The sequence below is a fragment of the Ahaetulla prasina genome, chromosome 6 (genome assembly GCF_028640845.1).
Source record: "Ahaetulla prasina isolate Xishuangbanna chromosome 6, ASM2864084v1, whole genome shotgun sequence".
Classification (NCBI taxonomy): Eukaryota; Metazoa; Chordata; class Lepidosauria; order Squamata; family Colubridae; genus Ahaetulla; species Ahaetulla prasina.
In genome coordinates this window covers 36,795,920-36,818,867 of record NC_080544.1, presented here as the reverse complement: position 1 = coordinate 36,818,867, position 22,948 = coordinate 36,795,920, and the positions used below count along the sequence as shown (strand labels likewise).

The 22,948-nt window shown below is 35.1% G+C and overlaps 1 protein-coding gene across 3 annotated transcripts in view; it reads left to right on the top strand.

Moving 5' to 3' along the window:
• The window catches only part of ADGRA1 (adhesion G protein-coupled receptor A1), a 471,200-nt gene that overhangs the window by 27,590 nt on the left and 420,662 nt on the right, over positions 1-22,948 (top strand). For all 3 annotated transcript variants that reach the window (XR_009155704.1, XM_058188059.1, XM_058188058.1), the window contains exon 2: positions 15,205-15,276. Coding sequence is in view for 2 of the 3 variants with exons in the window: in XM_058188059.1 (XP_058044042.1) it covers positions 15,205-15,276 (72 nt within the window). In the remaining variant the exon portion in view is untranslated. The remainder of the gene's footprint in view (positions 1-15,204; positions 15,277-22,948) is intronic.

The following is a 22,948-nucleotide window of genomic DNA, read 5'->3' as shown; positions in this document are numbered from 1 at the left end:
ACCAAAAGTATGACCGAGCGCTTGTATGAGCTCAGGTTTGAACCTATACAGTGGCAATAGAAGCAGCAGAACATCAATATAGGTGGTACACTAATTACAGCACCTCTTGATCTAGAATGCTCTGACTACAATAGCTCACATTCTGATGACCGACAACTGGACTGTTGCAATATACTACATAGGTCAGTTTGAATTAAGAAGTTATAGTTAATTTAAAATCTGGGGACCAGGCTGCTGGTTGGGGCAACCCATTATGCCCAATTGCTAGTAGGATAACATAGCAGAATCTTGAAAGCCTACCAAAGTAACTGTTCCACACAAGTTTCACCTAATATTGTTAAGGTAGAGTTACTTTAATAGCCTCCATAGATTCCTTCCTCCCCTGGATTTAACTATTTCTTCTATCTCAGCCCAGCTTCCTCCCTTAACCATCTTCCTCCTTTCTCTTTCATCCCATCCTCTGTTAATCATTCTATTACATATTCCTAGGAGCAATGTAGAGCATAAGATGGTTATTTTGACTATAGAGGTTCTATTGAATATTTCCGTAGATGCTTGCTATACTGTATGTCTTATTCATTGTCAACATCATCATCATCAAGAAGGATATATATGTTTATAATTATATATAGAGAATAATATTATTCCTCATTATTTCTCAAAACAGGGTTAGTTTTTTAGAATTTTCTGAATCTATAATATATTTTTAAACTTTGGAACCTATTTCAGAGGTTTTAATATTCTAAATTCTAAATAATTTAACATTTGCTCAGTAACAACATTTTTGAAGCAGTACTTTCCAATCACTTTATCTTAAATTTTTGTTGAATTCTAAAGGGGGAGTTAACTTAACTGTGAGTAGCAGAGTTCCCATTAGTTTCTCTGTTCTAGCAAATTGTTCGAAGATGTGAATGCAAATATATGTGCTCCAGGAATGAAGGCATATTAGGCAGACAGTGTCATTTTAAGAGAGTTACAAAAGTTATTTGCACAACAGTGGGAGAACACTTGGATTAACCAAATTACATTTTCAGTTTATTATAGCTCCAGGATATTGATTTCTTGCAAAGGCTTTGAAATTCCATAAGGATTTGATTGCCAGACTTTATTATTTTAAAAGCATTTTAGCCAACCACAGTAGCTGTACATGTAAATGTTTCAGGAGGCACCAGATAGAAATCTAGTTAGTGCTGAGAGTACTGTGCTGTCATAAAATAAACAAAAGATGGTTTAATGGAGAATACCTTTGCTAATGTGGAGAAATTGAGGACAAAATATACGCATAAACGTACTTAGATGGGAAGTACAGAAAACATAATAGTGAAGTACGGACTCAGAATCAGCTACTAGGGACTTTGCAATTATTGTTTAAGTAAGTTGAATAGTATTTTTGGAAACATGATATGTAAGGTTTCAGATGAAAGGGTATCTGCATCAAATTTTGAACAAGAAGTTTGGTTGCACAGTTAAAGTGCTTATATTGTGAGACAACAAATTCAGTTGGAAGTTAATAAAGTGTGTGATGCAGAGAACACAAACTAAATTTACATTTGGGGCAGACCGAACTCATGTGAAGGTTTAAGTGGGAAAGCTGTTGATAGGTTAGAGATGGCATTTATGTAAATACTCAACAACCACCAGGTACTGTGCCAAGTATCCATTAATTTTGAAGGGCGGGAGGAACAAGCCTCAAGTTTAATCTCACTAGGATAAAAAAAATAATTTGTAGCATCTCATTGGCAGTCAGCTGGTTAGCTTTATTCTGATATATAATAAAGATTTTAATCTAGCCAAGCTATAACTGAGCTTTCTGATAAATCAAGCCAAGGAATTGAACTAAGACCTGAAGTGTTGAGAAATATGTTATTTATTCAGCTGAGTCCTGATCAGGAAACTTGACATATTGATTGCTTAATCAGTATTCCTTTTGCAATGGGAAGAGAGACACTGCCTAGAGATCAAGAGTAAGTACTCTTTGGCATCTCGATTAACCATAATCAAGTTGCTGTTGCCTTGTTCACTATCAAAACTGAATAAAAACCCAAGTAGACCATTTATCTCAGAAAATGAACTAAGCAGCCCTGCAGATGGGACAGAATTAACGGAGCAGGTAAAATATTGATAAGCTAATTTATCAAGGCATCCAAGATATGATAGTAGAATTAATCTAGGTTGGTTTACGTATCAGTGAAATATTTAAGAAATTGCAGCAGAAAACACAACACTATTATTTCCCTTCCCCCTTCTCCCTTCCCTCCCCTGACCTCGTAGATCATATATTCAGCTTATGCAAGAGGTTTGTACAAACTGATTCTAAGCAATGATATAGCTGTCAAAGTGATTAATTGGAACATCTGTAAAAATTATCATCTACCAGTAATGAAAAATTGATGGGAACATATAATTGAAATAGTAATTGAAAATGAATAGGTTAAAATACTGTGCAATTTCTGAACGCAAACTGATGAAAGTCTTGACTCATAACACACCAGATTTAATCTGGATATTTAGATTTTGTAATTAATATGAGTCATGAATATAATGTTACTGTATCTTCAGTAATTATAACAGTCACTTTGAAGAGCAATTGTAAAATTTTCTTTTTATTACACATTCCTGCCTCTGTTAAAACTTCTTATGTAGATATATACTTTTATACCGGAAACTCCTATACAAAAAAAATCATCATTTCTTTTTTCTCTTTTCACTAAACCTAGGCAAAAGGCAAAAGAAAGGTTTTCTATTGTCATTATTTTATAATTATTATTTTGGAGTAAAACCAGAAGATTTGTCTTCTTGAAGCGGGTTCCTGTTTTATGGAAGTACCTATCTGCAGTAGTTTGTTCCTTTCTGAGTGAGCAGTTTAGTCCAAGGTTGTGGTGAGACTTCCATCCATTGGTTGCTGACAAAGCATTTCTCTTTCCTTACTTCTTATTTACTTTTAGACAAAGCTATTAGAAAAAGTCAAGTTACACACTGGTCGGGTAGAAGGTAACATCAATATTAGTCAATGAAGTAGTGGAAGTCTTTTCCCTAGAAATCCATATGATTTACTTACGTATTTAACATATTTCAATCCTGCCTCAATAAAAGAATTCACAGCAATTTAAAACCTAATAAATAAAACTGTTTAAAACATCTACAATACCATCATCGATAAATAGGAAAAAGAGAAACAGCATTGAAAGTCAAATGTTAATGATGCCATAAAGATAAAAGTGCAAGATGGCAAAATCTAAGATACAGTTAAGATATGCTGTAGTTGTATACCTATAGGTTAAGAAATTATTGTTTTATTATGAGTTGTATTTGAGTTGAACCATATTTAAATACAGCAATCTCAACAAATATGTTACTTGTCCTTTGACATTCTGCAAGATTCTGCATATGGTATTTCCACGACCACCGTTTTTCTCCTCTCCATTCAGTTTTCTGAATGTATTTCCTTTTTGTGGAATATATAACAAGGGAGGTATAATGTCTAGCATCAATTAAGAGCTAAAGGGAGTCACTTTCTCTGGGTTTTTTTCCCCCATGCTTGCTGTGATTAAGAACATTGAGAGAAGAAACGGTAGTTGGCAAAAGGGATGAGGCATAGAATGGGTGCATGCAAGAGATAAAGAAGCATCTGAGAGCCAAGAGGATTTGGCAAACTTTTTTTTTATGATGGATTTTAGTTTGGACTTTGGCCTCCCAACAATTGTTCATGCAGTGTTTTTATTGTTAAATTGAATTTGTGCTTAAAATGTGCTGTTCCTAAGTGCATATTGAGTTAGCCAGAGAATTTGATAGATAATTTGAAGAAATGGAAAGCAGTCAGTTATTAAATAATAACTAAAATAACGTTTTTTGTGTGTGTTTTAGTCTAAGACTGTAAATTAAACAAATGAAAATTGTATATGAATATTTATATTTCAGCTAAAAAAAAGTAAAGCTATATACTTAAGGAATGGAGTGAATTAGAACTAATTCAAAATATGTATGATTTTATAATTTGAAATATGATTTTATAATTGGAATACTGTCTAGCTCTGTATTATTTCTCTATTGTTTACCCTGCCACAGCTGTTTCCATTGCCACATGCCATTTCAGTAGCGTTTCCAGGTGTTGAATTTCATGGATACACTTGATTGCAGCTTCCATGCAATCATTTCCCGTCACGAGAGATCTATAAATCTGACCTTTAGAACTGAGAATATTTGTGAAGATAAATTCATTTTTCAGAAACAAATAGAAATAATATATTGAACTTGAATGGTTCAAAGGTTGGTACTGTTGTCAAATTAAGCAAATTATACTTTATTTTTTTACCTGGGTTTTACATTTTTCCTTCTCCTTCTCCCTTATTTGTATATCTAGACCAGGGGTGTCCAAACTTGGTCCCTTTAAGACTTGTGGACTTCAACTCCCAGAGTCCCTCAGCCAGCAAAGCTGGCTGAGGAACTCTGGGAGTTGAAGTCCACAAGTCTTAAAGGGACCAAGTTTGGACACCCCTGATCTAGACTCTTTCCTTCAGAAAGGAACCAAAGGTGCATGTCATCATCACCATGTTCAAATATGTATAGAAAATAGAATATGATGTCAATAATAATTTTTTAAAAATCACCAAAAATTTATTGTAGAATAATTTTATTATACAAAACAAAATAAGATTTAATCACCGATTTATTGATATACTTCCTCTTTCACCACAAAAGAATAGAGGATACCTGCATTAATTTACAACATCACTAGCTATGATGTTCTAGGTAGATATATTTAAATATTGCAAGTACGTAGTTCTCAATTTACCACCATTCATTTTGCAGCTATTCAGAATTACAGCAGCATTGGAAAAAGTGTCTTATGACTGATCTTCATACTTACAACTGTTACAGAGTTAGAGTGGTCACATGATCAGAGACAAGTGCTTGGCAACCAGCATGTATTTACAAAGGTTGGAGCATCACAGTTTCAAATGATCATCATTTGGGTCCTCAGTCAGCTCCTGGCAAGCAAAGTCAACATAGGTAGTTGCATTTGCCATGTGATTCATTTAACAACTGCAGTGATTCACTTAATGACCATGGCAAAAAAGTTCATAAAATTGAATGCAACTCACTTAATGACCGCCTTGTTTAACAACAGAATTGCAATGAGTCAAGGACTAACTGGTTTCTTACAAGTAAGCTTAAAAACAGGGAGGCAGGCTGGGATTTTATTAGGGCAATTTCCTGGTCTTCTTTTATAGAGGCGGATCCATCCAATTTACCTTCAGTGTTTATTATTTTAAACACAGTAAATTACAGTTGTTAAGTAAATCATGCAGTTGTTAAACAAATCTGACTTCTTTTATTTCCTTTGCTTGTTGGAAGCCAGCTGGGAAGATTGCAAATGACAGTCACAAGACCCCGGGACTCTGCAATCTTTGTACATAATACTAGTTGCAAAGTGCCTGAAATTTGGTCATGTGATCATGGGAATGCTATGACCGTCATAAGACTGAAGACCAGTTATAAGTCACTTTTTTCAATGCTGTTGTCATTTTGAACAATCACTAGATGAATGGTTTTAAATTGAGAACTACCTATATAAAAATTAAGTTCTAGGGCCTGGAACTTATCCCAGTTTCTTTATTTGTCCTTTCCTCTTTCAACTTCAGTTTCTAACTTTCTAGAAGTTATGGAAACCTATCTTGGAAAGATGATATACTGAAGTTTTTAACATTTGATAGTGCTAACCTTGTAGCTTTTACTTTGCATGTTAATTATTCATTGCAGACATATCAATTATGTGCTTGAGTCTAAAGGTTGTTGGGCACTGGCCACATTTTAAAAACAACTATCAAACAGTCAATGTGTGGGGGAAATGATCTACATAATAATTTATCTTTGAAATGCTAGCTATGTCCATGTACTGTATGGAGAATGTCATCCTTTTTTTAATCTACCAATCTGAAGACCCTGAACATGATTTTTATGGCAATCATTACCCTGTTTCCCCGAAAATAAGACATGCTCTGATAATAAGCCCAATTGGGCTTTTGAATGCATGCGCTAAAATAAGCCCTCCTCGAAAATAAGCCTTCCCCAAAAATATTTAAACGCATGTGCAGCCGGTCCCCACCATTTCCTCTAGTTAGGGTTAGGGAGACAGAGCTAGAAATCAGGTAAGACGGCAAGAAGAGCCCTGTCTTGCTCCACCTGCCCCAAAATAATAATACCTCCCCGAAAATAAGGCCAAGCACTTATTTCGGGGTTCAAAAAAAAAATATAAGACAGGGTCTTATTTTCAGGGAAACATTGTATTTCCAGAAGTAAAGCTGTTTTAATTGCATAGCAAGTCATTGAGTAGAAGCTGATCTCTTGATGTTTTTCCACTGACAATAAAAAAAAGCTCTAAAGTAAAACACAATTGTGTAAAAAATACATCTCACTCACACAAGATCATCCTACCTTTGAAATAGTCCTCTGCGGAAAAAAAATGAAAAAAACTTGAGATTGAAAAGTTATTCACAACAATGTAGGTTGTCATATTACTACCCATTAAAACATTCAATCCACATCACTGAGAAAGCACATCTAATATTCATTCTGAGATTTCTTCCTGATTTTAATGCTTTTACTTAACATGACTCCTTGCTCCTCCCTCTTTATTTATCCCTTATGTTTGCTGCTGACCATAAATCTCAACAAAAGTGTGATGAGCTATATGATCTTTGAATGTTTAGATACTTGGGCTTTTGATCTATTCAGATTTACACATCATATTGCTTTCCTTTAGTTGTTGCTTTTTAATATCAGCAATAATGTTGACTGTGATTTTCAGTAACAGTATTCCTAGCCTTTCTGGAAGCTGCTGTATTGAAACAGCTGATTTAATTTAGTAAATACCATTTCAGTCTAGGGGAACATTCCAACTTTCAAATGAATTATGTATGCCACGTTGGCAAATATGATACTTAATAGGAAACTTAATTTAACGTTTTAAATCTTTTTTCCCTACATTGAGGCATGCATTGTATGTGTTCTCAATCTATTTCCATGACTTGAATTATTTAGTACTGTATGAAGTTTTGAAAAGTTTATTGACTGGGGTGCAAGTCATTTTGAATGTTCTCTGTGCCTGTTACAAAACAATTTATTATGTTACCTTGTGCTTAGCTGGTAGCAACACCTTGCCAGCTGTAGTTCATCATGAAAACCTAAACAGGGGTGAACAGCCTGAGACATGGGAGACAGCCAGATATCCCAAACATTTCCTTATGTTGCTAAGAAAATTACATGGATGTGTTCATGAATATACCAGATTTTGAGCTGGACTCGACTTAATTATATTGTAGAACTTCTGTAACTAGGACTGTATAGAGGAGGGGAGATCCATGACAATACTTCTCCTTATTTTTTGGCAAGCTCATTATTTTCTAAGTTCTGGCAAACTTTCCTAGGCTATTTAATTTTGATTTTTATCCCTCTGATATATCTTTGTTTTTCCTCCCTTCCTTTGGAAATTATGGAAGAAAACACGTCATTTCTTGGATGATATTAATTTAGGCTCTAATTTTGAATATTATAAATACATAGTATACTATAGTTGTATAATCTATTGTCTGCTAGAGTAATGTAAATTAGAATAATCCTATCATTTTGCCAATTGTAATAAAGTATTTATGATTTTATCAATGCTATTTGTAGAATAATTATTTTGGTATTTCAAATTGCATAGCACAATTAATGGGAATATTAATAGGTGGATGAAAATATGGATTTGTGGGAAGAATAAATACAGTGCAAATGAACAGTCTCATTATTGTTATACATGCTTTAGAGGGTTAGCTGTGTTAATTATACTCAATAAATTTAGCCAATTATATAAATCTATAAATACATTCCTCTGGAATGGTCAAAAAAAAAGGGCCTCTGGTGGCTCAACAGACTAATGCAGTCTGTTATTAACACAGCTGCTTGCAATTACTGTCCCACCAGGCCCAAGGTTGACTCAGCCTTTTATCCTTTATAAGGTAGGTAAAATGAGGACCCAGATTGTTGGGGGCAATAAGTTGACTTTGTATATAAATATACAAATAGGATGAAGACTATTGCTAACATAGTGTAAGCCGCCCTGAGTCTTCAGAGAAGGGCGGGATATAAATGCAAATAAAAAAAAAATGTCAGACCTCTCTCAAAGTTATGTGAAATTAATATTGTAATATCTCCACTTTAAATTATAACATTTGGTGTATTTATAACTGTTTGAAATGAAAATGATACAGAATAGTTACAAGTGTTGACCCAATTTAAACATTATTGGCATCTTTGAAATCTTGGCAAATATAATTCTAGATATAATAGAAATTCTTTGATATTTCCCAATACTTGTAGTCAATACGAATTATGATGTTGATGAATAAAAATTAAAATCTGATTGTAATTATCATGAAAAATTGGTTGATTTTTTAATAACTTTATTTAAAAATGGCAGAAGATTCCCACTGGAGAAAATATGGGCAGAAAATAGGGTTAGTATGCTGAATTACTTATCTATGATAGTTTAAAAACTTCTGAAAGAGTACACAAAGAGTATAATTTACCAAAAACAGCTGAATAGAAATATATTTTATTAAATCAGTTTGATATAAATAACATGATTGCCCTCAAAACTCCTATAGTTTTGAATGTATTAGACATTTTTTTAAAAGAAAAAGATCATTGGTTTCAGGCTTTAAGGTCTATTACGTACTTCTCATGTTCTTAAAGCAAGATTAAACATATTTTTTCAGGTTTTATCTTATTTATTTATTATTTATTAATTTGTTAATTTGATTTCTATACTGGTCTTCTCCCAAAGGACTCAGGGCGGTTTCCAGCCAGATAAAACACAATTATACATATAATATAAAATTTAAAAAATATATTAAAAAACTAATTCAATCTGGCCGAATTTAAAGCTTAAAAACAAGAGTAAAACTATGATAAACCCCTATTAAAATTACTAATTATTTCAAGCCAGCCCTGCGCGGTAGAATAAAAACGTCTTCAACTCGCGACGAAAGGTCCAGAGGTCAGGAAGTTGTTGTAATCCTGGAGGAAGCTCATTCCAGAGGGCAGGTGTGCCCCCACAGAGAAGGCCCTGGGGGTCGCCAGTTGACATTGTTTGACTGACGGCACCCTGAGGAGGCCCTCCCTATGGGAGCGCACAGGTCGATGGGAGGCTATAGGTGGCAGCAGGCGGTCCCGTAAATAACCCAGTCCTAAGCCATGGAGCGCTTTAAAGGTGGTAACCAACACCTTGAATTGCACCCGGAAGACCACCGGAAGCCAGTGCAGCTTGCGCAGGAGAGGTGTTATATGGGAGCCTCGAGTCGCTCCCTCTATCACTCGCACAGCCGCGTTCTGGACCAGCTGGAGCTTCTGGGTACTCTTCAAGGGGAGCCCCATGTAGAGAGCATTGCAGTAGTCCAGGCGGGAAGTGACGAGGGCATGAGTGACCTCTTATATGTTGTTCCAATTGCTACCAATTTTAAACAGCTTACATACCAAGTTGAATAACAGTGTACAAATTAAATACGTTGTAATAAACAGTCATTAGAACAAGATATTGCTATGTCCATTTCAAGCCTCTCAGAACAATTACCATCAAATAAACAGACCATCTTATTGTAGGAAGAAACAGATTTGTACCATCACCATATCTGTAGTCTGCTGGAACCTCCAAGTTTGAATGGCTTTTGTAAATCTCAGCAGGTTGGGCCACTCAAATTTCAGGGAGGATGCTGTTCTATAGAAATGAGGCAACAACTGAGAAGACCTGACTCTGTGGTTCCTCTTGATGACATTTGCTAAGAGGGAAATATCTTCCTTACCTTGATTCATGTACTTTTCTTGCTGAAGAAGCAAAACCATGTTTGCATCTTCTGCCAGGCATAAAGCCACACTTCATTTCTCAAATGTTACTTGTTTGCATCTCTTATAGCCTTTGAGTCAGAACTCTGCCAAACACCTCTCAGGCACATTTAACAAACTAATCTGCTTGCAGTAATCGCTTTCATTCTTGCTTTCCATTGGCAATATGACATTCTTCCTATTTACAAGCACAGAAGCCGTCTTCATACATGCTAAACAAATCACAAAGCCACTTTATAAGCAAACCGTGCAGTATTTTGAAATATCTTAAACTTTATCATCCATGTCTACCGCTATCATTTTTCAGAATTTATGAGTTCTGTTTCATGAAAAAGTTGGCATAAAACCTATGTTTTTCAATTCTACTTGCTGACAAATGTCTATCATTGACTGGATGTAATTTTCTTTCCTTCCTTCCTTTCCCCCACTTTTCTATTTATTCTGTTCAATCTAGGTAAACCTACACTTTTTTCATGCAAAATTATTTTTTTAATCTTCCTGCAGTTTTGATTTCACTCTAGATTCTTTGTTCCATATGTTTCCTTTTCTTCCGTGTCCATTCTTTCCAAAATTTACACTCTGCAATACCAAGTCTGTTCTACGTATAGAATGTCTTATTACATTATATCTTTTGTAATAGTCTCAATCTTTTATTGCATATACTGTAGGCAACTGAATTACATTCTCCATGTTTTCATTTTTCTTCCATGATGTATGTACACCTGAAAACCATCTCTTACATGTTATAATATAAAGTGCTTCCTAGCTTTATAATGAGTAATAGTATTCAAAATGAAGGCACTGTGGTCATTCGTTAGTGTTGAATCTGGGAAGAAAAGACACATTTCAAAATTTTAATGTCATACTTTAAATGGCCTACCTAAAACTATTTTAGCTCTAATATTGCTGCTCACTCAGAATTTTTGTTATATCTTTTTCATAAAAGACAGAGAATCTGATACTTGGTTTTAAATGTTATTAATATTTAATCAAATTTAAGATATAGAAGTATTGTCAAATTAAAAAAATCTTTCAGTATGATGCATTGATTTATTTATACCTAATATTGTTTTGTTGCTAAAAATGTGAATTAATTTTTAATTTTTAATCTATATAGAGTGTCCTTGATGAACCAAAATTGAAATCTGTTAGAAACTAAAAAAAATCTGCATTTACATTTTTCTTCAGTACTTTCAGGTTTTGTCTGGCACTCATAGACAAAATCATTTAGACAGAAGCAGCTGACCCTATTAAATGGAAAATGAGCATAGAAATCATTGTGTGTTTTCAGTTACAGAGGCCTAAAAAACTCCTTTCATCTGCTTTTGTAAGAAAAATGTAAAACAGCTTTATTTTAATTTAAAGAGTTTTGACATCTGATGAGACATCTGGCATTATAGCTTGGTTTTTACCTTCACTGAAGGAATTCTAACCATTTGTGGCCAGGTAGTTAGTATATCAAGATCAATCTCAATTCTCCCTCCCTCCTTCCCTCCCTCCCTAGATTATGAGATTTCCATAAAGAAGGGAACAAATCAGGATGATAGGAATTTCAGTTATTTCATAAGTATAATATATTTCAGTGAAATATCTAACCTCATATTCAAATATAGTTACCTGTGTTTCCCCGAAAATAAGACCGGGATCTTATTTTCTTTTGGGCTCCAAAATAGAGCTTATTTTTTGGGGGGGGATCTCCCCCCCAATGTACAAGAGGCCCACTTCTTCTGCTTGCTCACGGCGGGACAGGAGGCCATATGGTGCACCAGTGCTGTCGCCATGAGACGTGGGGAGCTGCCCTATGCACCCTGCACTGGCACACCTCAGGGCCACCCCAGCCAGGCCATCCACCCCCCAACACCTGCCTTGTCTCGCAGCTGTGGCACTAACACACTAATCAGCCTCCTGCTCTGTTGTGGCTGCAAGCAAGCAGAAGACGTGGGCTGGCAGTCAAGTGGCTCCTGCTGCACATGGATGGCAGTGCTGTCACTGTGAGGCAGGTGCCAGGGCATGGATGGCCTGGCTGCAGGGGCCCTGAGGTAAGCCGGTGCGGGATGTGTGGGGTGGCTTCACCACCATTCTACTTTGCCTTGTGGCCACGGCACTGCAAGCAACCAGATGGAATATGCAGCTGGCCGGCTGCACAAGCTCTTAAGGAAGGCTTATTTTGGGGGTTGGGCTTATATTAGGCACACACGTAAAAAACATGCTAGGGATTATTTTTGGGATTGGTTTTATTTTCGTGGAAACGATACTACTCCAGTAATCCAAAATTCTATTAGTACTTTCTATTATTTTCCAGTCTATCCTACAATTTCCATACTTCAGTGAACAACCATATGTTCTTTTTCATGAATTGATCATGATGCATCTTATATTCTTATTCGTTATCATTTTTTTTAATTTGAAAAATCTAAGCAAGATTCTATTTGATGTTAGAACAATAAAAGAGGCAAATTGTCTAATTGAAAAAAACAAAAGATTTTTTTATTTACATAGAGCACAGTGAAGTTTCTCTTTGCCTCAAAATAATTGAGGATACCTTGAGAATGTATCTAAAGATAGAAGGCAGAAAGTCCTTTCATATAACTAGCTTAAATTTAATATGATTTACAGAATCCTTTGTACAGCTTTTTCAGAGCAGGAGTTGAACTTGATGGTGTAAATGCCCCCCTCCAATTCTATAGTAATATGATTCTCCATTATTTTTTACAATGATAGAACTGTATATTTTGGAATCCCAGTACTGAGTCATAGTACTAGCTGCCTTGAGTTTTTCCCTGAAGCTGGCAGCTCTTCTAAATTGTGTTCAAAATAGTAAAAAGCAGCACTCCAATTGACTTGTCCTTGGTTGTTTGTTTTGTTATGTATTACTTTGTGTCTATGTGTGTGTGAATGTGTGAGAGAAAGAGAGTAGTGTATATAGAGAGGATTACCGTATATACTCGAGTATAAGCCGAGTTTTTCAGCACGTTTTTTGTGCTGAAAAACTTCCCCTCGGCTTATACTCGGGTCTATACGGCTTATACTCGAGTTTTTTTTTTTTTAAAGCCCCTCGGCTTATACTCGAGTATATACGGCTTATACTCGAGGTTTTTTTTTTTCTTTTTTTCACATTTTACCGGACGGAAGCCCTGCCGGTGCAGTGAGAGGGCGGGGCGGGGGAGCCGCCAGCCTTCTCAGCTGAGGGAGGGAGGGGTTCCCCAACCGGTAGGTGCCTCATTTCCCACCCTCGGCTTATACTCGAGTCCCCAGTTTACCCCAGTTTTTGGGGTAAAATTGGGGACCTCGGCTTATACTCGGATCGGCTTATATTCGAGTATATACGGTATGTATGTTTGTGCATAAAGGAAGTATGTATGGTACAGACAGGGGAAATGTATGCATGTTAATTGTGTGAGGAAGGGAAAGTGTACAGGTGATCCTCACTTAATGACCATGATTGAGATCTGCAACTCGGTTATTAAGCAAAGTAATCACTAAGTAGAACACTGCGATTTGACATCTTCAGCTCTCCTTGGTTTTAAAAATCTTCAAAGATTTTAAATATGAGGATTGATTGCAAGGTTAGTTTTTCATCACTGCCATAAGTGCAAATGATTGTTAAATAAGGCAGTCACTAAATGAAGATTACTTGCATATTGCATTTGGAAGGGGAGAGATGAGTCACAAAGGAAGAAATCTTGCTAGAGTACATGGTTTATGTTTTGTACCCAAAAGACTGCCAAGCCTTATCTTAAGAAATATAAATTGCTAAAATGGCTCCATCAACAGCAGTTCCTGCCAGCTGGATAGGGTTTTTTTATTGTCCAGCAAGAAAAGACAAATGCCAATTCCGTGTATACATCTGCTTATGGTCTTGTTGGAGTTGTTTCCTGTGCAGCTTCATTATCCTTACCCATAACTTTGATTCAAGAAATTCTTCTTTTTTTCTCAAGTTAAGCGCTATGCCTGAAATCCAAGGACTGTCTTAAACCTACAACCAAATTATGTGGGCTGTGTTAAAGGACATATAATAGGCAGTAAGACCATGTCCAAGTAGTTCTTTATAACAGTTTGTGCCCATTTTCTCAATAGGTTTTCTAACTCCTTAGCCTATCATTCCATTAAAAGAGATAAAGTTTTCATTTTCATTCTTAGAAATGCAGATAATCAGAATTTAATGATAAGAATATGCTGATATATATGTTTTTCATGGAAACATAATGTTTCTGTCTGGTGACATAGAGAATGAAACTGTTCAGAAGTCTCCAAGGTGCAGATATTTTATTCCATCAAAATAAATGGAGGGAAGGAAGAAAAGCAAAAAGGAAATTCTAGTGTATCGTATATAAAGGAGAAAGGCAAAACATGGGTTACTGCAGTATTTAAATAAAATTAATTGCTCCTCAGAATTGCTTAAGCAATAAGGCCTATTTTGGTCTAAATCAGTGTGACACACAAACCTTGATGAACGTATCTTTTCTTTTATGTACACTGAGACCATATGCACCAAGACAAATTCCTTGTGTGTCCAATCACACTTGGCCAATAAAATTCTATTCTATTCTATTCTAAGTTGTATTGTCACTCATGACTTTGAAGAAAGAGGAAGTGATGATGGAGGAGAGAAAGCCTTAGTGGACGATCATTTACAGAACCTGATAGAAGAGAATACTTGTAGCTCAAGGTTGAACTATGGGGTCCTTGATGCTTTCTGAGCTTGATTATTTTCTGGTAGGCATTTCATTATCAAACTAGGTGCCATCATCAGCACAGAGGATGCTACCTAGTCTGGTAGTGAAATATCTGCAAGAAAACAACCAAGCTCAGAGAGAACAGACTCCACATTTACTGATAATTTACAAATATTAATACAGTACACATCCTATGGAAGGAGGTTTAGGAAATTAAATACTATGTTGAACCAACACAATGTCATGGCAGTTAACACAGTGGAGAGAGCCTGTAATAAACATCTCAGTGGGGAGTTAATGCTATTTATTTTCATGAACAACTGTTTCCACAATTGATGTGTTCTTAAAAAAAAAGCATTTATTAAGCATGTTACTCAGCTGCAGGTGTTAAATTTTTATTCTAAGTTTCATTATGAACTAAAGCATCATATTATTTTATGTTGTTGATTAAATAGGAACAGGTTAAAGACAAAATTGTTTACAAATGATTTTATCTGCTGCTTAAGAGGAAATGTAAATGGAGCAGAGAAGTCTGTGATTAGTGTTTAACAGAACTGTCACTTACTGTAATTACATGTTTTTAATGAGTAAAATTACTACTGTGTTCTGCTAACAAAAAAAAATCTTTCGTTTAATTCCTTTTCAGAATTCTGAGTAATAACAAGATCTTATGGCTAAAGAGCAACTCTTTCATTGGACTGAGATCCCTAGAGAGACTGTAAGTACCATAGCTTTTCAGTGTGCTTATTTTTTTTCAGGTAGTGATTTGAATTTTTTAAATAATTATGCAAGATATAAGCTCTGTAATGAGTATTGGAATTCCCTGCTCAGCCTTTTTTGATGATAAATAAGCCTAAATAAAATTAGATTGCACAAAAGTAAACAGTATTAATTTGGATCCAAAATAAATGCAAAAGAAATGGGACATGTGTATCTGCAGAACCTTTTAAAAGGAAGCATGGAAAATGGATGGTAATTTATTTTAGGCAAACAGCATGGCCTAATTAAATCCTTAGTTACCATATATGTATATGTGGTTGTAATAGTCTTCGCTGTTAATAGTTATGCCATATTTATCTTCATTATATCTGCCCAACTTGTCCTGATTTTCCTATGAAAGATTTTGAATTGAATTTGAGTTTAAGATAGAGAATTATAGCAGTGGCCTCTAAACAGACCGACTAGTAGTGGGTTCAATACTTTAGTACTTTAACTTTAATTTGATGAAAACCAAACATTAGGAAGATGTAGTAGATGTCATTGCGTATCTTCAAAAACCTTACTTCTGTAGATGTTCATTTTCTAGTAGTATAGTTTGACAATCTCTTATTTGAATACTGGGAATTGCTCAGTTAGAAAGACTCAGTAACAATGGCATCAAAAGTTGCTGAAGAGTCAGGAGAATTAGCAGAATAGTAGTAGCTTCTTCTTCATATGAGTAACTAGAAAATAAACAAATTGGAATCAATTCAGAAAAGTATTTGGGAAACTGGCATTAGTCTTTGGAGTATAGCAAAAGGGTTGGGCTGCTTGTAAACACACAATAGAGGAACCCAAAACTCCTTATGGCCATCCAGGACTCCAGCTGCTGAAGGATCAGTAGGAGCTGTCTGTCTATCGGTCTGTCTGTCTGTCTATCGGTCTGTCTGTCTGTCTGTCTGTCTGTCTGTCTGTCTGTCTGTCTGTCTGTCTGTCTGTCTGTCTATATCTATCTATCTATCTATCTATCTATCTATCTATCTATCTATCTATCTATCTATCTATCTATCTATTATAGGGTCACCCATCTCACAGGAAGTGACTCTGCACAGCATGTAATGATCATATTAAAAACGCTAGTAACATGGTTGTTAAGTGAACTGGTTCCCCCATTGACTTTGCTTGTCAGAAGGTCACAAAAAGTGATCACATGACTCCAGGACACTGCAGCAATCATAAATATGAACCAGTTGCCAAACATCCAAATTTTTGATCATGTGACCATGGAGATGCTGCAAAGCTCATAAGTGTAAAAAATGGTCATAAGTCATTTTTTTCAGTGCCATTATAACTTTGAATGGTCACTAAGTGAACTGTTGTAAGTTAAGGACTACCTGTACTGTTCTTTGAATTTTCATTATCTATCCTGACTTGTTAAAAATGTCCAAATGCTCCTTTTGGATTCCTGCTCATTTAATATTTTGGGTGTGTTTGTGGTTAATTTTATTGAATGAATGTAATTTTTAGATTTATCTCAGATATTTAAAAAAAAATATTTATTAATAGTAAATCCCACTGTCTTCAAAATATATTAGCATATTGGTCTGTAAATAAGCCACATTTTATTTCCCCACCTTCCAAAGGAGTCCTGAGTCTTTATATTCCATTTCATATTGAAGAATACATTGCATGCTGATAAATAATTACTGCTGCAGTCTTTAGAAAATACATGGACATCAGTGTTAATGATAAGCTGCTATAAATAGAAGGTTCTGTGGACTTTTGGCAAGAAATGAACTGGCTTTTTTTGGGGTGTGTTTTGTGAACAAAAGAGACAAGCCAAGACTTCTTTAGTACAATAATGGATTCTTCCAGTATCTGATGCAATTCTTTACTTGGAAACTTACCATTATTACTTTGCCAATTATCAGAAGTACTAGCCTTATACTTGAAAAGAAAAATAAATAATCCATAGTCAGCAAAATGCCAGCACCTGTTCATTGTCTCATATACATTATTCAGAAATAAGTTACCAGTGAATAGCAGCTATGAAGATCTACCCTTGAAGAAGGATAATCCTGCTTTGTTATCTTTTTTATGGCAGATGGCCAATAAACTGAAATTGATTTTGCCTTGTTAACTGTTTCTGTTGTGTCATTTTGTGAGCATTCTGACTTTTTCTGTTCTCAGACGTGCCTTCCCAGCTTTCGTTTCAATCTGTCACTGTTACTTTGAGACAGATCTTCTCTGCTTGGAAGTAAATCAGTCTCATCTCCTTCACATCTGCTCCTGCCAATCTTGTGTCTCTGATTATCCTGCCAGCTTCCTCACAGAGAACTTGCACTTTCGTTAGAAACATTTTCTCTTGTGATTAGTTTGTGGCTAAAATTATGTGCCGGTATATTAGTATATTTTGTGTAATGGTTAAGGCACCAGGCTGGAAACTGGGGGACTTAGTTCTAGTCTTGCCCTAAGCAGGATGCCAGCTGAGTGACCTCAGGCCAGTTACTCTCTTCCAGCCCAAGAAAGCAGGCAATGGCAAACCACTTCCAAAAGCATTGTTGAGAAAACTACAAGGTCTAATCCAGCAGTCACCAGGAGTCAACATTTACACCAGTAGAGACACACACTTTCAAGGCGTTTGCGATGTTGTGCAGTATAATAAATGGATCCCAATCTGAGTCTGTTTTGTGATCTGTCCAACCTCTAAGAAATAATGATGGCAAAGATATGAAAGCAACCTTAGGAGATAAAATAAATAATGAATATATCTCAGCCTTGGTACAGCAGTGAGCATAAGAGAGAGAGATAAAATAATCATAATTTGGTTTTGTACGGCATAAGAGGGGCCAGAGGAAAACACTGGTAGGCACTCATTTTTCATCCCTGGGTTTGATAATTTTTTTAGAACTGTACATGACTAGATTTCTGAACAGTATATAACTATTAGAGATTATTACCCACTGCTCTTATTGGGAGCATCTTCAAAAGGCATTCACTTTCATGAAATTGGACTTCAAAAGCACATAATTTGATCAGAATGAAAGAGGGCTATGTATATTAATTGCTTGATACCAGGTACGGTAAATTTGAGCACAGTGTTGCTATTTAGATGGGTTTTACTACTTCAGGCATGTTATGGAAAGACTTGGCTTTCTTGGAAAAGCCTTTTAATGCTGGGAATGGTAAAAGGAAAGAGAAAAGAGAATGACCAGAAGTAAAGTGGATGCACTCAATTACAGTGGCAATGAATGCACCATTGGTAAAAGAACAAGTTAAGGATAAATTGTCATGGAGAAATGACATGGAGAAAGGTTGAGAATATTTTTTGGCAACCACAGAGCACCAAACCATATTCAGCTGATTCACAAACTTCTTACAAAATACAAGACCATGGAGTGCAACCTGTCACTGAAGATTCATTTTCCACATTCATACTTGGATTTCCTAAAAATCTGGGTGCATTCAGTGACAAACATTGTGAAAGATTTCACAGGCTCATTGCCATAATGGAAAAATGGTATCGGCAACTGGAATCCATCAATGCTCGCTGACACTGAGTACAAACAAAAATCAGCAGCAAAATGTTTTTAGCTTTGTTGAATTTACGGAGCATGTCAAAAACACAATGCAATTAAATATATTATAGTCATTAAAAGTTAATTTCATATTTCTCAAGATTCCTGTATGATACTGTCATTCTGAAACTATATACGTGTTCAGGTTGAAAGGTCTATCATAATGACCAAAAGTTTTTCAGGAAGCAACAAGTTTTAAAAAATTTTTTGTCCAGTGGTATTGGAGATGATTACATTACAGTGGGAGCATAAACTTCTAAAAATAAATCTTGTATGCTGTTCTAATGGAAAGAATTTCTTAAAGTGTGAAAAATACATTTTTCCCAAAGTAGTATGATGCAAATATAGTCAAGATGCAATTATACAATCAAATATGTCTTACTATAAAAATGTGTGAGTAATTGAAAGATGGCTCACCCCCATCTAAAATGTAAAAATAGAAAAAAAAATAAGAGTATATTTGTATCATTCATTTTAAAACTTCATTATATTGTCATAGCTGTGATATTCTTAAGCAGGGGAAATATTTTTCAAAACAGATGCCAGAATCATTCATCATGCCTATTTTGTTTTATAAAGCTGAATAATCATTTCTCTGTGTTAAATAAATTAATCCATATTTTAAAAAGTATCTTGTTAGATAACTAGGGGTTTATCAGTTCTACAATCAATGCTGACTGTGCTATACAGGAAAATAGATTTTCCTTGATAAATTTTGATTCAGATTTTTTCTGTTTTTCCTCCAGTGGTAGCCACATCAGCTTACTAGAACAAAAGCAAGAAAGTTCTTTAACATTCTGTAAAAAAATCCACATTTATTATGACATGAACTTTCATGAATTAATTTCATGAGAGCTCAATCAAATCCATCCTGTCTTATCTTAAATCATCACTTTAATGATGATACCCAATCCCAAAGATATTTATAAATCCATTAAATTTTTCAGAAGCCTATACTAATCTCATTTAAAACTGGACAGATCGAGGAATGATAACAGCTAATAAATTGTCACCAAGATTGTGCCATAACTAAGTGACCTATGGAAATAAAGTTAAGGATAGGTGAACTCTCCCCACCCCACCCCCCGAAAAAAATCTGTTATTTGTAAGAGCATCTTTGAAAACTTCAGACAGAAACCAGCTTCTCCCAGAAAATAGATCTTCACTTGTTTGCCAACAATCATTCCCAAACAGACAACAGATTGTAAATCATCAGACACCAAGTGTGTCAATTTTTTCTTAAATCTCCTTATTTTGGAGCACTGTTACATTTCCAAGCCATATATGATGTACTCAGTGTACTCAGTGATGTCCTTCTGCATTCTAGACAAAAAAGGCTACTTTCTATGTAAAATAAGTATACCCAGATTTAATATCATAAATGCAGTATTAAAAATGTATGGAGGAAGTCTACAGCTACCAAGGCAACATAGCTACTGATTGTAATTTAGTGCAGGAATTAATCAGGAACAAATAAAATTCAAAAGAAAATTGGAACAAGTGACAGCTGTGTTTAGATTCATTAAATTTAATTATATGGCCCACAGTTTTAACTGGAGTAATTTCTTCTTTTCATAGTAAATTGTACTAATAGGTTTGTCTAATCCTAGGTTTATTTATTACTTGGACTTGTAGGATGCTTCTAATGAAGTGAACCTTAAGTGGCAACATTTAGATTGTTTGTCTTGTAAATGGCTCCTCTAAAAAAAGTAATAACCTTCTGAGGTTATTTACCTTCTGAAAAGTAATAACCTTCAAAAACTTTATCTGCTAAATACCAACAAGTCTTTGTTGAAATGTTTTCAAAATTCTAAAATACTGAATTCTTTATATATGTAAAATTTTCATGTTTATCTATGTTCTGATATCTTGCTGGTAGCATAGAAAGCTGTTGTACATCAAATCAAAGCTATGAATTTACCTAGCCTATTATGGGTAATACTACTAGTAGTATATTATTATGGGCAGTACTTATTATAAGTACAGTGCTATTGTCCAGGTCTCCAGCAGATCTTTTTCCAAGTTAATTCCAGTGGAGTAGGAAACTCTTGTAAATTTCTTTTGTTTTCTTGTTGGTTTTTATAGAACAGAAGTCATATTAAGTTCACTGACTATATAAAGGATTTGTAACACAATTGATCTTGTTTCAAGCTCAGTTCAATATTATAATAATAGATGAATTCTGTAGGTTCACAGAAGTTAGTGATTTTTTAAAATGTGCTGTAGATACATTGATCGCTGATTTAATGAAGAATTTGAACAGCTAATGCTTTTCTTTACAATGTAAACATTCAGATTACCATAGATTTTGCTCTGTCAGCTGTTTGGTGAGTTTATCGTTTTGCACTTGTAAAATTACCTATGATTTCTCTTATCATTCATTGTAAGCATTTTCTTCTCCTTTTCAGGCATTTTCAGGCATTTGGGCTCTGGCAGTCTTTAATGCTTCAGTAGAAACAAATTTCAGCACAATTAATGGGAAGGAATGGGAAAGCCCTTCAGCTTATTTATGCCTATTGACCACTTACAGTAGTTCACCATACACTGGCTGCTTCAGATTCATTCAATTTTTTAGCATATTCATATTAAATGAATATATTTGTAGTAGGAGAGGGGAAACTCTCTTAAAAAATTTGTAGGGTCTGTGTTCTAACAAGGCACTGTGTAATGTTTTCACTGAAATGAGAATACTGGACAGAATGCAAGTTCAGGTAAGGTTTATTAAAATTTTATTGCAGAGAGAGAAATAGCAAACAAATGCTTTAGACTGTTTAAATATATGAAAATATCTGTCTAGAGCAAATGAAATATTGGCATGCTGCACCAGTGTATTAAACATTTCTTGCCTGCAGATATGAGAATAAGCAGGTGAATGAAATGTTAAGACATTTTAGATGAATTCCAGATTGCGGCAGGCAAGGCTAGTTTGGAATGAAAAGTGGATATATGTATTTTTGTTAGAAATCTTTCAAATGAAGTAACTTTTGTCCTATGTAGGATTAAAGACTATATATGCAAGAAGAAAAATATTAATTGTTGGAGCATAAATTGAAAAGAAATATTTTGTTAAATTTGAGAAATGAAATTCAAGGAGAGCTAATTTTAATCTTGTCTAAAAAAAAGTAGGTTTATGGCATCATAAAGCAAATGCCTATATGTTAAGTAATTTATTAGTAAATGGACAATATGCTGGTATAGCTTTGTAACAGCAGTTTTATATGTGTCTTTTTCACACAGTTGCACGTAACTGTGTAAACAACTATTTGAACTATCTGAATACATTTGTGTCAGTCGTGACTCCTGGTGAATACAATGCAAAATCCTTAGAATTTTCTGGGCAGCCTTTTTGGAAGTGGTTTGCCCTTGCCTGCTTCCTAAGGCTGAGAGCGAGTGACTGGCCTAAGGTCACCCAGCTAGCTTTCTTGTAAAGGTAGGCTAAGAACTCATGGTCTCCCAATTTCTAGCCTGGTAACTTAAACAGTACACCAAACTCACTTTCCATACAGTTACAGTGAATTATTTTATTTACTTCCATATTGATTTAAAAACATGTATGCTTTTAAGATACCTAAAGGACAGGACAGCACCTTTCAGAGAGAAGCAGCTGGTGGGAATGTATTGGTGTGTGAGTGAGAAGGAAGGAGGTTTGTGTGTTCATAAAACAGCGGAAGCAGCCTAAAGCAGGTAGAGAGACATGCTGGTCTCCATCAAGACTCATAAGAAGTAGTGGAAGTAGTAGCTGGAGGAGCAGTATGTGGAGGTGTAGTAGGTGGCGGTGTAGCAGAAGTGAGAAATAGTGAAGTAGTGAGCAGAGTTTATAGTTTTTGAAAGTGTGTATGTTTGCCTTGTGTGGTTGTGTTGGCTGTCTGGTATTTTGGTGTTTCCTGACTTGGGTATACTTAAAAGAACCCCAGATAGTATCTTTAATTAAATGTCATGTAATAATTGTGCAAAATGCTAGTTAATAGCTGTAATAAAGTTTTAATAACTACTGTAATTATGCTTTTTGTAGTACAGATTCCATAAGTCTTGGATGCACAATATTGTAGCCTCACTTGTCTATTTCAACACAGAGCAGGACAAGAAGTAATGGATGCTTATAGAGACTCAACT